At 39.7% G+C, this 13462-nt stretch overlaps 1 protein-coding gene across 1 annotated transcript; it reads left to right on the top strand.

Moving 5' to 3' along the window:
- Nucleotides 1-463: 463 nt before the first annotated feature.
- btc (betacellulin, epidermal growth factor family member) lies at nt 464-13215 on the top strand. Its single transcript, XM_079835297.1, has 6 exons — nt 464-759; nt 1143-1247; nt 2716-2833; nt 2921-3067; nt 8555-8688; nt 10194-13215. The coding sequence occupies exons 1-5, from the start codon at nt 720-722 to the stop codon at nt 8685-8687; spliced, it is 543 nt and encodes a 180-aa protein (XP_079691423.1). The 5' UTR covers nt 464-719; the 3' UTR covers nt 8688; nt 10194-13215.
- The last annotated feature ends 247 nt before the right edge of the window (nt 13216-13462 follow it).

The raw sequence follows: 13462 nt of genomic DNA, 5'->3' as shown, positions 1-13462 counted from the left end.
TCTGGGGGGGGGGGGGGGGGGGTTCAACAAGCTGTCAGAGTTTGGTACTCCACTTCAGGATAATATTGTGTGATGTTGCTGGTTCTTTCATCCAGCACTCAATAAAAAAATATTTTATTTTATTGAACGTGTGTTCCTCTCTCTCTTTAACACTTGCTGCGATTTTTTTGCCTATGGCTATATTTTTGGAGTCCTGTGGTTTCCAATGGGTGGTCTACAGTAGCTACTGTCAATTATTTTTTTGATCTCAAACTATTTTTCTTGAGTAAACTTTTTTTATTCGTGATCTTTAAATGTAGATAATTGTTTTGCATAACCATAGCAAAAGCTATGAAATAATAGGCATCCAAATATCATTATGCAATAGACCTATGTATCAAAATGAATCCTTTGCCTAATAGAAGGCATAATAATAATACATACAATAATTTCTTAATAAATAGTATAAAAACCCGAAGTCATTCACACATATAGGCGGAGAAAATCGGCACTAGCACCTCCCACGCACGCCTCAAAAATCTCCAGGCAGCCCGTCGTTCACTCTCCTCTAAGCTTGACGAAACCCGAATGTAAACTTTGGGAAGACTGCTGGAAAGTTATTAGCAACTCACTGTAGTCGTTCAATAAAATAATCGCTTTAAAAATGAACGACATGACATCTGAATCTGAAGCCACACGGGGATTGGAGTCTTCAGTTTGACGCGCAACGCGAAATACAAATGGACAGGACGCGCAGGTTCATTTGGGGAATAATCACAGGTACGATTCACCATTGTTGGTTTGTATTCAACGCCTTTAACTGTTTTGTTCGTCTACAAAGCGACTGTAGATTCTAGAAGTACCCGTTTGCCAACTTTTCCTTCTTTAAATAGCTCTTTATTTACTTAATGTGCTCGTGGCATCGAGAGTTAACTTCTTTTATACTATATGACAGTTTCTATTTTTAGCACTGGAATTCAGTTTGGCTCATTACAAGACCTTCTATTGGTTAATCATGGAGGGAGGGTTTTTAAAGTGTAACTACAAGCGAGAGGCCGATATAACCCAGTGTAACATTTGCCTGGAATCCTGCAAAGCAATCTAATGCCAGTTCTGGAAACATGCGTGGTGCAACCTGTGATTTGTTTGTTGTCTGCCCTCAGCTGTTGTCCTATGCAAATACTCCCAGGCTGAATGGAATACCACAAAGGCCCCGGCGAATAGAACTGTGTCCTGCAATCACCATGACAACAGCAGCAACTGCACAGGTAAATATCAATGGCACCCCAACCTGTTCTTCTCAAATAATGAGCAAGCCAAGCCTGAGATATTTTCTATAGATTCCACCTCATGAAGAAAGCGTATTTTGAAGAAAACACTGACTGAAAAAGGGGAGGGTTTCATCCTGACATGAAAGTCTTGATAGCTTGACCACCTGCTGAAGAGATAAATAGAATATTAAATGAGAAGATTTTTTCATAGCATGCAAAAGCTGGTGTTATTTGATCACAAAATTCTGTCAAAGTATTCACTAACATGAAGGTATTAGCTCATAATCTGTTTACTGAGGAAAATTGGACTGTTATGATAACAATGCAGCGTCTTAGTCCCCTTCAAACCATGTCATTTTATTTAAGAAGTGATAGCATTATACTCCCAAGCTCAAGTTTAGCATCTCTGTACCGCAGGTAATCCTCAGATCATGTTATACGTGGCCAGAGGTTGTAATTAGATCCTTTCCCATTCAACTTTTAGTTCATTCTGAAGTCAGAGCTCACGTTTCAGTTTCTGTAGAACGGCTGTCTCTTTTCTAGCTCAGTCCTTTGAACTTTGACGCACACAATATTGTAAATGAGTAAACGGACAACCCTAATTACAGTACTGTGTATTTTATATTATATTAGTTATTTGGCTGATCTTGTTTTTTAATGTATTACTTTGATGGATATTGGATATTTAATTGTGTATTCACATTTTCTATTTTTATATTTAGATTACCTTTGCCATTATTAGCTAATAAAACGTTTTTCATGCTGTACATTATAATGTTGTGATGCCTAAGTTCACTTGACTGATTTTAGTTTTTGGTGTTTATTTTGGTAACACTTTATTTTAAGGTGACGTAGTTACACGTTACTATAGTAAACACAGTAAATTATGCATTATTACAACTAACCCTAAACCAAACCCTAACCGTAACTTTATAGTAAGTACATGTAGTCAATTAATATTACTCAGTACTTATTTGAGTAAGTACAATGTAACTACATCACCTTGAAAATAAAGTGTAACCTTTATTTTTTATTTATTTAGACAAAATAGTATTGAATGCTTTTATTCAAGGATGCTTTAAATTGCACAGAAGTGCAAGTGAAGACATTTAAAATGTTACAAAATATTTCTATTTAAAATAAATCTTGTTCTTTCAAACTGTCAAAATTTATAAAAATAAGAAATATTTCATGAGCACCAAATCATCATTATTAGAGATTTCTGAAGGATCATGTGACACTGAAGACTGGAGTAATGGATTATGAAAATGCAGCTTTTTAAAAACTATTAAAAAGTATAATAATAATAATTGTAATAATATTTCACAATATTACTGTATATAAATAAATTAATGCAGCCTTGGTGAACATAACAGACTGCTTTCAAAAACATTAAAAAATCATCGACCCTACACTTTTGAACAGTAGTGAATGTTTGATGGTGATATATATCCCTGCTTTACAGATTCAAAAGATGACCACACATGGAGTGGGCACTTCTCTATATGTCCAAAAGATTATAGGCATTACTGTATCCATGGTGTTTGTCGTTTTTTGAAGGAGCAGAACATTCCTTCATGCAGGTGAGATTTTGACCTGTCCATCACTCAACCAATCAGAGCTAGTTAAAAGTTGAAGTTGAATAATGTTTTTTTTATACTTTTGCACAGATGTGAAACAGGATATATCGGCAGTAGGTGCGAATATCTTGATCTTGAGTACCGCATGGAAGAACGAAGAAAAATAGTCATCGCATGTGTGGTTGCAGGATTGGTCTCTCTGATTCTGCTCATCGTCTTCATATGCGTCTGTACACAGTGAGTGATGTGTTACACTGTTAAGAGCATTGCACATAGTCAAGCTTAAAGGGGTCCTATTATGCCTTTTCACTTTATTAACTTTAGTTAGTGTGTAATGTTGCTGTTTGAGCATAAAAAAGATCTGGAAGGTTCAAAGCTCAAGGTCCACTTCAAAGGGAGATATTTTATTTAACAGAATTCACTTTCCAAGAACTACAACGAACAACTCGTTTGGACTACAATGTGTTCTCTTTCATAGAGTCACTCAACGCTGCGTAGCTTATGACGCAATGGGAACTCTGGGTGTGCCGATTGTCTGAAGCCCTAATAGAATCACGCCAATTCATTGGCTGATGGTGCGGGCGCCGCCCCGACGCTCTTACGTCGCAACACTATACTGGCGCGCACGCCATCTGCTCCTCAGATTTCTCTGCCTTCACGAAGCGGCCATTTTTAGCCCTTCGGTTTCGGTATTTGGTATTCGAGGGCAGACCAGCATGCAGAGTCTGGGAGGGGGAGGTTCCTTCTTGGTATATAAACTGCCTACAGCTGAGAGCTGTCTTCCTGGCCCTTCGGAACTTTCTCCCCTCTCTCATGGGACACCATGTCATCGTCAGGACGGACAACATGGCGGTGGTGTCTCATGTGAATCGCCAAGGGGGCTCATGGTCACGCACCCTGGACAGGCATGCGCGCCGTCTCCTCCTGTGGGCTCAGGACAAACTCCTGTCCCTGAGAGCAGTCCATGTACCTGGGGTCTTGAACCTCGCAGCAGATTTTCTGTCGAGGCAGAAGCTCAGGTCGGGGGAATGGATGTTGAACCCTCAAACTGTATCTCAGATTTGGGAAGTGTTCGGCAGAGCGGAGGTGGACCTTTTTGCCTCGAAAGAATCGTCCCAGTGCCGGCTCTGGTTCTCTCTGAGCTCCCCAGCGCCACTGGGGATTGATGCTTTCACGCACCCATGGCCCAGTCTGAAGCTCTATGCATTTCCGCCCATCAAACGGCGCTTCTGTGCAGGGTGAGGGAGAGCAGAGTCAGCCTCCTGCTTGTGGCCCCATTCTGGCCGTCCCAGACTTGGTTCTCAGAGATGGTTCTCCTTCTAGACTCTCCCCCCTGGGAGATCCCGGTCAGAGAGGACCTACTGTCTCAGCTTCAGGGCAGGATTTGGCATCCTCACTCAGATTTGGAAGCTGTGGGTATGGCCCATCAAGGGCCATTAGCTCTAGACGCTGGTCTCCCTGCTGATGTTTAGAAGACCATTGCGAGTGCGAGAGCTCCTTCCACTAGGAGGCTCTACTCCTCCAAGTGGAGGGTTTTTGAGTCATGGTGCTCATCCCATGCTGTGGACCCAGTTAGCTGTCTGGTGGGTACAGTACTGGAGTTCCTGCAGAAGAAGTTTGCCGCTGGAGCAGCAGCCACCACCCTTAGGGTTTACGTCGCTGCCATTGCTGCTCGTAGGGAGTTGGATGAGGTCCCTCTGGGCAAACATAAGTTAGTCTCGTCTTTTATGCGAGGGGTTAGGCACCTGAGCCCAGCACACTCCCCTGGTATTCCCTCTTGGGACCTTTCAGTTGTCCTGGAGGGGCTAACAAAGGCTCCTTTTGAGCCCTTTGAGTCAGCTCCAGAATGGGTTCTGACTCTCAAGGTTGCCCTTTTGTTAGCCTTATCCTCCTTGAAACGAGTGGGCGACCTACAGGCCCTCTTTGTTAATGAGACCTGTATGGATTTTGCTCCTGGTCTAGTCAAGGTAACCTTAAGACCTAGGCCAGGTTATGTGCCCAAAGTTCTGTCCACTTCGTTTTGTTCTCAGGTTATCACCCTTCACTCTTTCCACCCTCCTCCTTTCGCCTCAGAAGAGGATGAAAAGCTTAATTTGCTCTGTCCTGTCCGAGCGTTGAAGTGTTATGTGGATCGGTCTGGCGGTTGGAGAAAATCAAACCAGCTCTTGGTATGCTTCGGTGCTGGCCGCCGCGGGCTTGCCGCATCGAAGCAGAGGATTTCCCATTGGGTGACGGAGGCTATTTCGCTGGCATATGAGGTGCATGGTATACCTTCACCTCTTAGCATTCGGGTACATTCTACCAGAAGTGTGGCATCCTCTCAAGTGCTTTTTAGAGGGTCTCTTCTGGAGGACATTTGTGTAGCGGCAGGTTGGTCCTCCCCGCACACTTTTGTGAGATTCTATACCGGGTTCGCATGTTCTATCTGCTTGATCCGGCCATGTAGGTTATCTGGTATTCTTTGAGCCAGATATGGCAACGCTTAGCTTGGCGTGTGTGGTATATCGTTCTCCATTGCGTCATAAGCTATGCAGCGTTGAGTGAACCTTTGAAAGAGAACGTCTCGGGTTACTGGTGTAACAGTGTTGGGCACGTTACTTTAAAAAAGTAATTAGTTATAGTTACTAGTTACTTCTTACAAATAGTAACTGAGTTAGTAACTGAGTTACATCATTATAAAAGTAACTAATTACCAAGGAAAGTAATTACTGCGTTACTTTTTTTTTTTTTTCAAACGTTAAAATATGTCAAATAACTTGGATGCCCCCAATATTAGATATGTTAAATGAATGAATTGGACACTAAATAGAATAAATTATTATTATAAAACATTGTACATTAATGTACACTATTGTAATGTTGCTGTGGGACAATGTGAGAGACAAATATTGTGTAAATATTATCAGTACTATACTTTCCTTTGGTGGAGCTCACGTTATCACCTGGGTTTTTAGCCACTAATTTTGTGGCATATGATGATGTGAGGCGCTTCAGAATCACTTGCCACCGACGTGGAGAGACTCTTTCTTCCTGGGCATAAGCTTCACGTTACTTAAATATTCTTACCTTTCACCTCAACGAGGGAAAAGTAGCGCTTATACTTCCAGTTTGCGAAAGCTACCTTTGAAGTCGTTGGACCATCGCTGAATGTGCATATGCGTGTGCGTCATAGGTGTGTGTGTGTGTGTGTGAACCATAGACCGTGAAAAAAATAGGTGTGAACTCAACCTATCAACTTCAACCTTGTCTCCCACCCACCAATCATCATCAGTGATGTGTACAACCGCACCCACCCCCAACACGCATGGCTGGTGCGCGCGCACACACACACACACACACGCACACACACACACGTTGCAGGTCCGACTGACAGAGAGCCTGTTCGGATGAAAAGCGCTTCAGTGAGCTCAATTATAGTAACGCGACTAACGCCGCATTTTTTCCCTCAGTAACGCTAACGGCGTTGTAACAGGAGAAACAGTAATTCGTTTGATTACTCGTTTTGCTAAAAAAAATAACTCCGTTAGTAACGCCGTTTATCTATAACGCCGTTATTCCCAACACTGGCGACAGGCCTTCCTTTTAGGCAGAGAAATCTGAGGAGCAGATGGAGCGCGCGCCCGCGCCATCAGCCAATGAATTGGCGTGATTCTAAAAGGGCTTCAGACAATCGGCACACCCAGAGGGCGTTCCCATTGCGTCATAAGCTACGCAGCGTCTCGTTCCCAATTCAGAGAACATAGGTAACACCAGTAACCTGAGACGTTTTTTCCAGGCTTTGTGTCTGTCACAATGTTACTAATTTAAATAATATCCGCCCACAGAATACGCAAAAAAAGGGGGCGAGGCCTGGTTGAGCTTCATTAGAGAAGACAGTGTTGTCGCTATGTTGAAGAGATGCTGTTTTTTTCCACAACTTTTCCAAAACTCATTTGTTTGACCTTCCTAAGGCTGACGAACTATTAAATTGATTTTAAACACTTTTCCTGAACATATAACCGCAATGTTTATCTGTGTGCTGCACATTTTATGGAGAACAGCTTCCAGAACAATCAAAGTCCCTGTGTAGTATTTAGGAGGATCTATTAACAGAAATGCAATATAATATACATAACTATGTTTTTAGTTGTGTATAAAGACCTTACTTAATTTACCGTTATGTTTTTATTACCTTAGAATGAGCCATTTCTATCTACATAGACCGCGGGTCCCTTACAGTGATATCGCCATTTTGCGCCGTCATGTTTCTACAGAAGCCCTAAACGGACAAACTTCTCTAAAGAGCGCTCGTCACTCTCTGCTCTCTCCGACGACGACCTTTTTCTCCTGTGTCGGCCTCTGTAGCTTCTTTATGTGCCTCGAAAGGGAGGGGTGAGAGGTGTGTTTTTGCAACTCACAACCTCACCGCTAGATGCTGCTAAAATTCATTTAGCAAGTCATTTCACTCGGTGGCCATCTTTGAAACGCCTCTCGGGCATGCAAGTGCTCCCCCTATCTCTTTGAATGGGGAAACATACATTTCTCCAAAACTGTTTGCCAAACTTACGATTAAATTTCATATTTGAAATCACCAATGAAATCTGACAACTGGCTCATGAATTTTATTTTCTAAACGCTTGAATCATGACAAAAAAATAAATTTTTCAGCCTGGACAAAGCTAATGCGCATGCGCAATCCTAAATGCGCGCCACAGAACACTGCCTGTTTCCATAGCAACTGGATCTTCTAATGGCAGCTGCAGTGAAGCAATAACTTTACTAATCAACAATTGGCTCTTTCATTTAGAAGGCAGGGCTTATTCGCTGTATTGGGCGTTACACTTTCTCCCATTCATAAGTAATCAGAGTGCACTGTCTTTCTATATATAAAGTATTTCGTACAATACAGGCTACGCACAAAAGCTTCTCCTGAAATGGAGCAGTTCCCACTTTATCAGGACAATCTGTTGTTTGTGGATCACAACTTGTATGTCTTATTATTTGTAGTTTTCCAATTATATGTTTTATGTTGTTGCTACGATGTAAACAATGGGTAGAGCTTTGCCTCTGCTCGCCTGCTAGCCAACATTACTGTTGATATAGTGTTTAGTGTAGCTTTTGTAAGGCTGTTCACCGGCCCTTCGAAAAATTTGTTTGTATTACCATAGTTTTCTGACAAATATCATGATTAAATGGTGTATAACATAGTATCTAAAATGTATAAGAAAGTTACAAAAAAACAAACATACCACTCTGAAACGGCCTGTGAAATCCGTGCTTACAAAGTCTGTGCATGAAATCCGTTTTGGACGATCCTCGTTTGTTAAAATTCTTAAGTCTGAATCAAGCTTGAATTGGTTTGAAATTGACGCCATGCTTAATATTAACATCTGAGTACTAGAGTTTGCTGTTATGACATTTCCCGAACCCGTGCTGAACACACTGGGCCAGCTAACCAATCACAACACATTTCCTATTTCAGAAGGAGGGGCTTCAGCAAAACTAGAAATAAATGAAAAAAATGGCGCCAGACTGGGGAGAGAGGTGCTGTAATCATGTAAAATATGTGAAAAATAATGTGTTTTTTGAACAATCAAGCATGAAAGCATATTCTAGTACACCCCAAAAACAAAATTAAGACTTTGTAAAAAAGGCATAATAGGACCCCTTTAAAAGTGTCGGTCTTCATTGATTATTTCATCTTTAATGTTGTTCTTTTTACCGTCTTCCTATTTTGTTTCACAGTAAACGATATAAACCATGTAGAAAGAAGAAGAGAAAAAAGGAAACAAGTGATGAAGATGAGAAGCTCAGTTCACTAAATACACATGAAGATATAGCTGCTCCGGTCGACACATGTGACACTAATGCTGTATGAAGTGAGTATTCATTCTTCTCCTGCCTCTGTATTGCATTAGGACCAGTGGTTTTCAAATAGTTTAGGACTCAGACTTTAAATCACGTGACAACAGAACAGAACAATTAATTAATTAATTAATTAATTGGGGTATTATTGGTTTCTGAATCTCTCTTTCTAGGATTTCATGCTGTTTGCAACTAATAATTCACTGCATAAAACACACTGTGGTCAGTACAAGCCACATTTATCTTTTTTTCAAGTGAACCTGTATTTAAAGGGTTAGTTCACCCAAAAATGAAAATTCTGTCATTAATTACTTACCCTCATGTCGTTCGACACCCGTGAGACTTCGGAACACAAATGAAGATATTTTAGTTGAAATCTGATGGCTCTGAAAGGCCTCCATTGGCACAATGCACGGTTCACTCTCAAGACCCTTAAAAGGTACTAAAGACGTCGTTACAAAGTCCATCTCACTACAGTGGTTCTACAATAACTTTATGAATCGGCGACAATAGTTTTTGTGCGCAAAAAAACCCTAAATAACGACTTGATAATGACTCGATGACGATTTCAAAACACGGCCTCATGAAGCTTCGAAGCGTTATGAATCAGTGAGTCGAATCATGATTCGGATCGCGTGTCAAACCGCCAAACTGCTGAAATTTGGCGATCCAAACTGCTCATTCGACTCACTGATTCATAACGCTTCAAAGCTTCATGATTCCGCGTTTTGAAATCGTCATCACTATATAAGTCGTTATTTAGGGTTTTTTTGCGCACAAAAACTATTCTCGCCGATTCATAAAGTTATTTTAGAACCACTGTAGTGAGATGGACTTTGTAACGACGTCTTTAGTACCTTTTAAGGGTCTTGAGAGTGAACCGTGCATTGTGCCAATGGAGGCCTTTCAGAGCCATCAGATTTCAACTAAAATATCTTCATTTGTGTTCCGAAGACGAACGGAGGTCTTACGGGTGTCGAACGACATGAGGGTAAGTAATTAATGACAGAATTTTCATTTTTGGGTGAACTAACCCTTTAATGAAATCTGTGTCATATTTTCTTTTATCTGCCATAGTTTTGCTAATTGTTTTTTAGGGATTTGTTTATACAACAACTATATGTTCTACAAACAAAGTTTTTCCTTTTTTCGCGTACAGATGACAACGTTGTCAAACCGCTCTCCGTTCACAAGGATCCATGTGAACGACTAAACACTTTTTATTATGCTGCCAGGCTAGTAGATGGCGATGCCACTACACTCCTATAGACTGAAGACATAATACGCATGCGCATGACATCACCATTTTCTCAAATTCGTATTTTTGTTGTTTACACAGAGAATATAACGATATTGTTTTCAAAAACTTGCACTTTGGAAACCCTAATTTAAAAGCTTGCGTTGTCGTGTAAATTATAAAATGCTTGTTTGACATGTGTGGCTGTTCAGACCTTGGTTGCTTGGAAGTCAGGTCAACTTTTAGTTCAAATGGATGTGTCTAATGATCTTTTTGTTTCAGTGAAACAGTGAAGTGATCCTGCCAGGGTTGGTAATGGCCTGGAAATGTGGACCTGTCCTGCCGAGTGATGAAAGCAGTGCTTTACAGTAATCCTGAGTGGACTTTAAATGAATTTGGGAGATATGCTGTGTCAGGCAACCTTTGCCATTCTGTGTGCAACCGTTTCCATCATTTTTCATGCCACAAATGATTTACAACAAGTATTCTGAACAAATATGCCTTCAGAGTGGCTGTCAAGAAAAAAGTGAGGTGCCGTTTAATATGCTGAATGCAAACAAAGCCTATCCGTGTGGTTTAGATATAGGCCCATTTATAATGCATATGAAGCACAGAGTAGTTTCCATATAATAATAAATTGAAAATTAAATAATTCAGTTTCAACAGCTTCTGGAAGTAGTTCTCCCAACATTAACGGACCAAAATCTTCTCTTAACTTTGATTTATTTATTAACATGTAAATAGAAAATGTTTTGCTTTGTTTGGTTTTTAAAATAATATATAAATTGAGGAGAAAAAGGACCATGTAATATATATTACAATGTATTTTTGTTTTCTGTATTGAGCTATTTTGACAGCAAAGTATTAGCCATAATAATAATTTAAAAAAAGTTTTGCAATTTGGTCAAACATATTTAGTTTTTTAATGAAAAAGAGAATAATTTTATATATTTGTCTTTTTTTTGGTACAGTTTGGAAAGACGCTAGTTGCTGATGATGTAATGTTAGATGTTTGTTGCACATGCTGTTCAGATTTTTATTGTAAGTGCTAAACACAAAGCTGTACTTACTTCAAACCTTTATATCTTCATGTCTTTGTGAAGTGATTTGTGCGAGTATTTTTATTTCTCTGTTATATTACACTAGAAAGTTTGATTTTCAGTGGGTACTAAAGTGGTTTTAAGAGGCTTTTGTTGCATTATGTTCTGTAAACAAGGTGAATGTGGCACATAAACTGATCATTTCTTCACACCAAGGTGGAAAATGTCCATGGAATGTGCAAAGCTGCTTGGTTAGAATAAACTCCACCAACCCTGCTTCCAAGAAATGCTTTATTGCTTGTTTTTCGCCCTAGTCCCGACTGCCCTCAAACATCCAGTCTGTGGGATCATTTAACCGTTATCATTATAGATAAAGCTTTGAAGAGCCGCCTTGTCTTAAGAACTTTTATTACTCAGAAGTTTTTGAAGCCTCAGCCTGTGCTGATGCCAGTAGTGACCAGCACGGGCAGACCTCGTGTTTCAGCACAGACATAAATAGCTCTTCTTGGTCTGGTGTCGGTGATTGGAGAACGACAGGAATCCAGCACCTCGGTTGGTGGGATCTTGTGAGGCAGATGATTTTCCATGATATTTATCAGAGCTGTGTCAAATGTTTTAACAGAACATCAACTGACCAGACAACAGAATGCGCTGATTTCAAGCCTGAGTTTTTGATATTTTCAAAAGCTATAGAAATTCTAAAGTATTTTTTGTTGCAAGACGTAAAGGCTTAGATAGATATTATCTAAAGCCCATTTAAACGTCTGTTCCATCTAGCGTAGCAGTAATCTGTGACGAATGTCATTTGGCTGAATTTCCTAAAGCAGCAGGAAATGAAAACGTAAGGTGTGAATGAAATGGGTAACCGATACAACCAGGGCTTGACATTATCACCTGCCAAATACGAGTGGATTTCAGCAGTGGTGTGTAACACATTCACTAGCCACTTTGGTGTATTGAATTTTATATATAATATATAAGCTACATTTATTATGTATACATTAGTCTTTAAAAATGTAAAAAAATAAATAAACAATACATTTCTGTTTATTTTTGTTGTCAAAAAATATAGATTTTTCGATACTGAAATAACGCTTCTAATACTCATTTTCCGCAGAATAGATACATCATACCAGCTGCGCTTTCTCATATCTCTATCAGCGAGTTGACAAACAAACTCGCCTCCCTTCACTCAGTCGTTTCATTTGCTCCGGAGGAATATTGTTGGTGTTACAGGGCTTGAATTTCGGCGTGGGATTTGGTGTATTGCGCATAATTTGACTAATTCCCGCAGTTTTTGTGCGCACACCCAAAGCCGCCATTTTTTTTAAATGAACATGAACAGTTTAGAAAGAAAATGCATGTGTAACAGTATAGTGTATCCATATGTCTTAAAGTGACAGCAGCCTAATAAAGGCTACCTGCTGCCAAATTATGAGATAATATTAAAAATGTCTACATGGCAGTTTTTCCCCATGGTATCAATGTCGAAATTGTGGTCAGTGAAAATTCTGAGTGGCTAGTAACTTGGCTGGTGAGCAAAAAAAGTTAATGTCAAGCCCTGGATCTCTTTAGGAGATAAGAGATCACTCTGATCTCACCTTTTTTTTCTCCAGGTCTTCTGAAGCCATATGATATCTTCATCAGCGAGATAAAGAATCAATCTAATTTATGAGTGAATAACTTAGACAGCTTTTGTGAACTGAATCAACCAATTCATTGGCAGGACCAACTCAAAAGAACAATTCTTATGAATAGCTTTTAGGAGACTATAGATTTTCAGTGAATAATGACTTAAATTAAGCTGCTTCAGAAGACTTAAAATATTTCTCATGAGCCGTAAGGACTGCTTTTATTATACTTTTATGATGCTTTTTATAATTTTGGAGCTTGGCAACCTGATTCAATCCTGATTTAATTTCATTTAGTGTCAGAAATGCACTTGTGCAAACGCATGCAGCTTGATAAAGATTTTACTCTCAACTCTACCTCAAGGAAACATTTTCTATATAATCATTGTTAACATGTATTCTTTAATGAGCCCATTGTTTCTGCCTTAAATTATTACATTGTTTATTAATACATTGTTACGATTGTATGTATTTTCTGAAATCCATAACTTGGACTCAGTCTCCTCTGATAACAAATCACTCTAAATTGTAATGCAGACGCATGCATTTTCTGTAAAGCTGCTTTGAGACGATATGTATTGTGAAAAGTGCTATATAAATAAATATGAATTGAATTGAACTTAAAGTTCCTGCAAGTGATGGACTCACATGTGATTTTCTTCTAAGAAAATACAACATGGTGTCAGAAATGCACTTGTACAAACGCATGCAGCTTGATAAAGATTTGACACTAAAGAAAGCGATTAGCATTGCTGTTTTTTTCACTTCTTCTGACTGTCTAGCAATGTGCTTTAAGAAATAATGCAAAAGGAGCTTGTTCAGTGGACAGAGTATATGGACTGCATCTTGATAGGAGGAGAAGCACTGAGTCGCTGCCAGC

Source organism: Gobio gobio, assembly GCF_949357685.1.
Source record: "Gobio gobio genome assembly, chromosome: 14".
Classification (NCBI taxonomy): domain Eukaryota; kingdom Metazoa; phylum Chordata; class Actinopteri; order Cypriniformes; family Gobionidae; genus Gobio; species Gobio gobio.
Note: the sequence above shows the minus strand (reverse complement) of the source record. Positions and strands in the feature narration are given on the sequence as shown.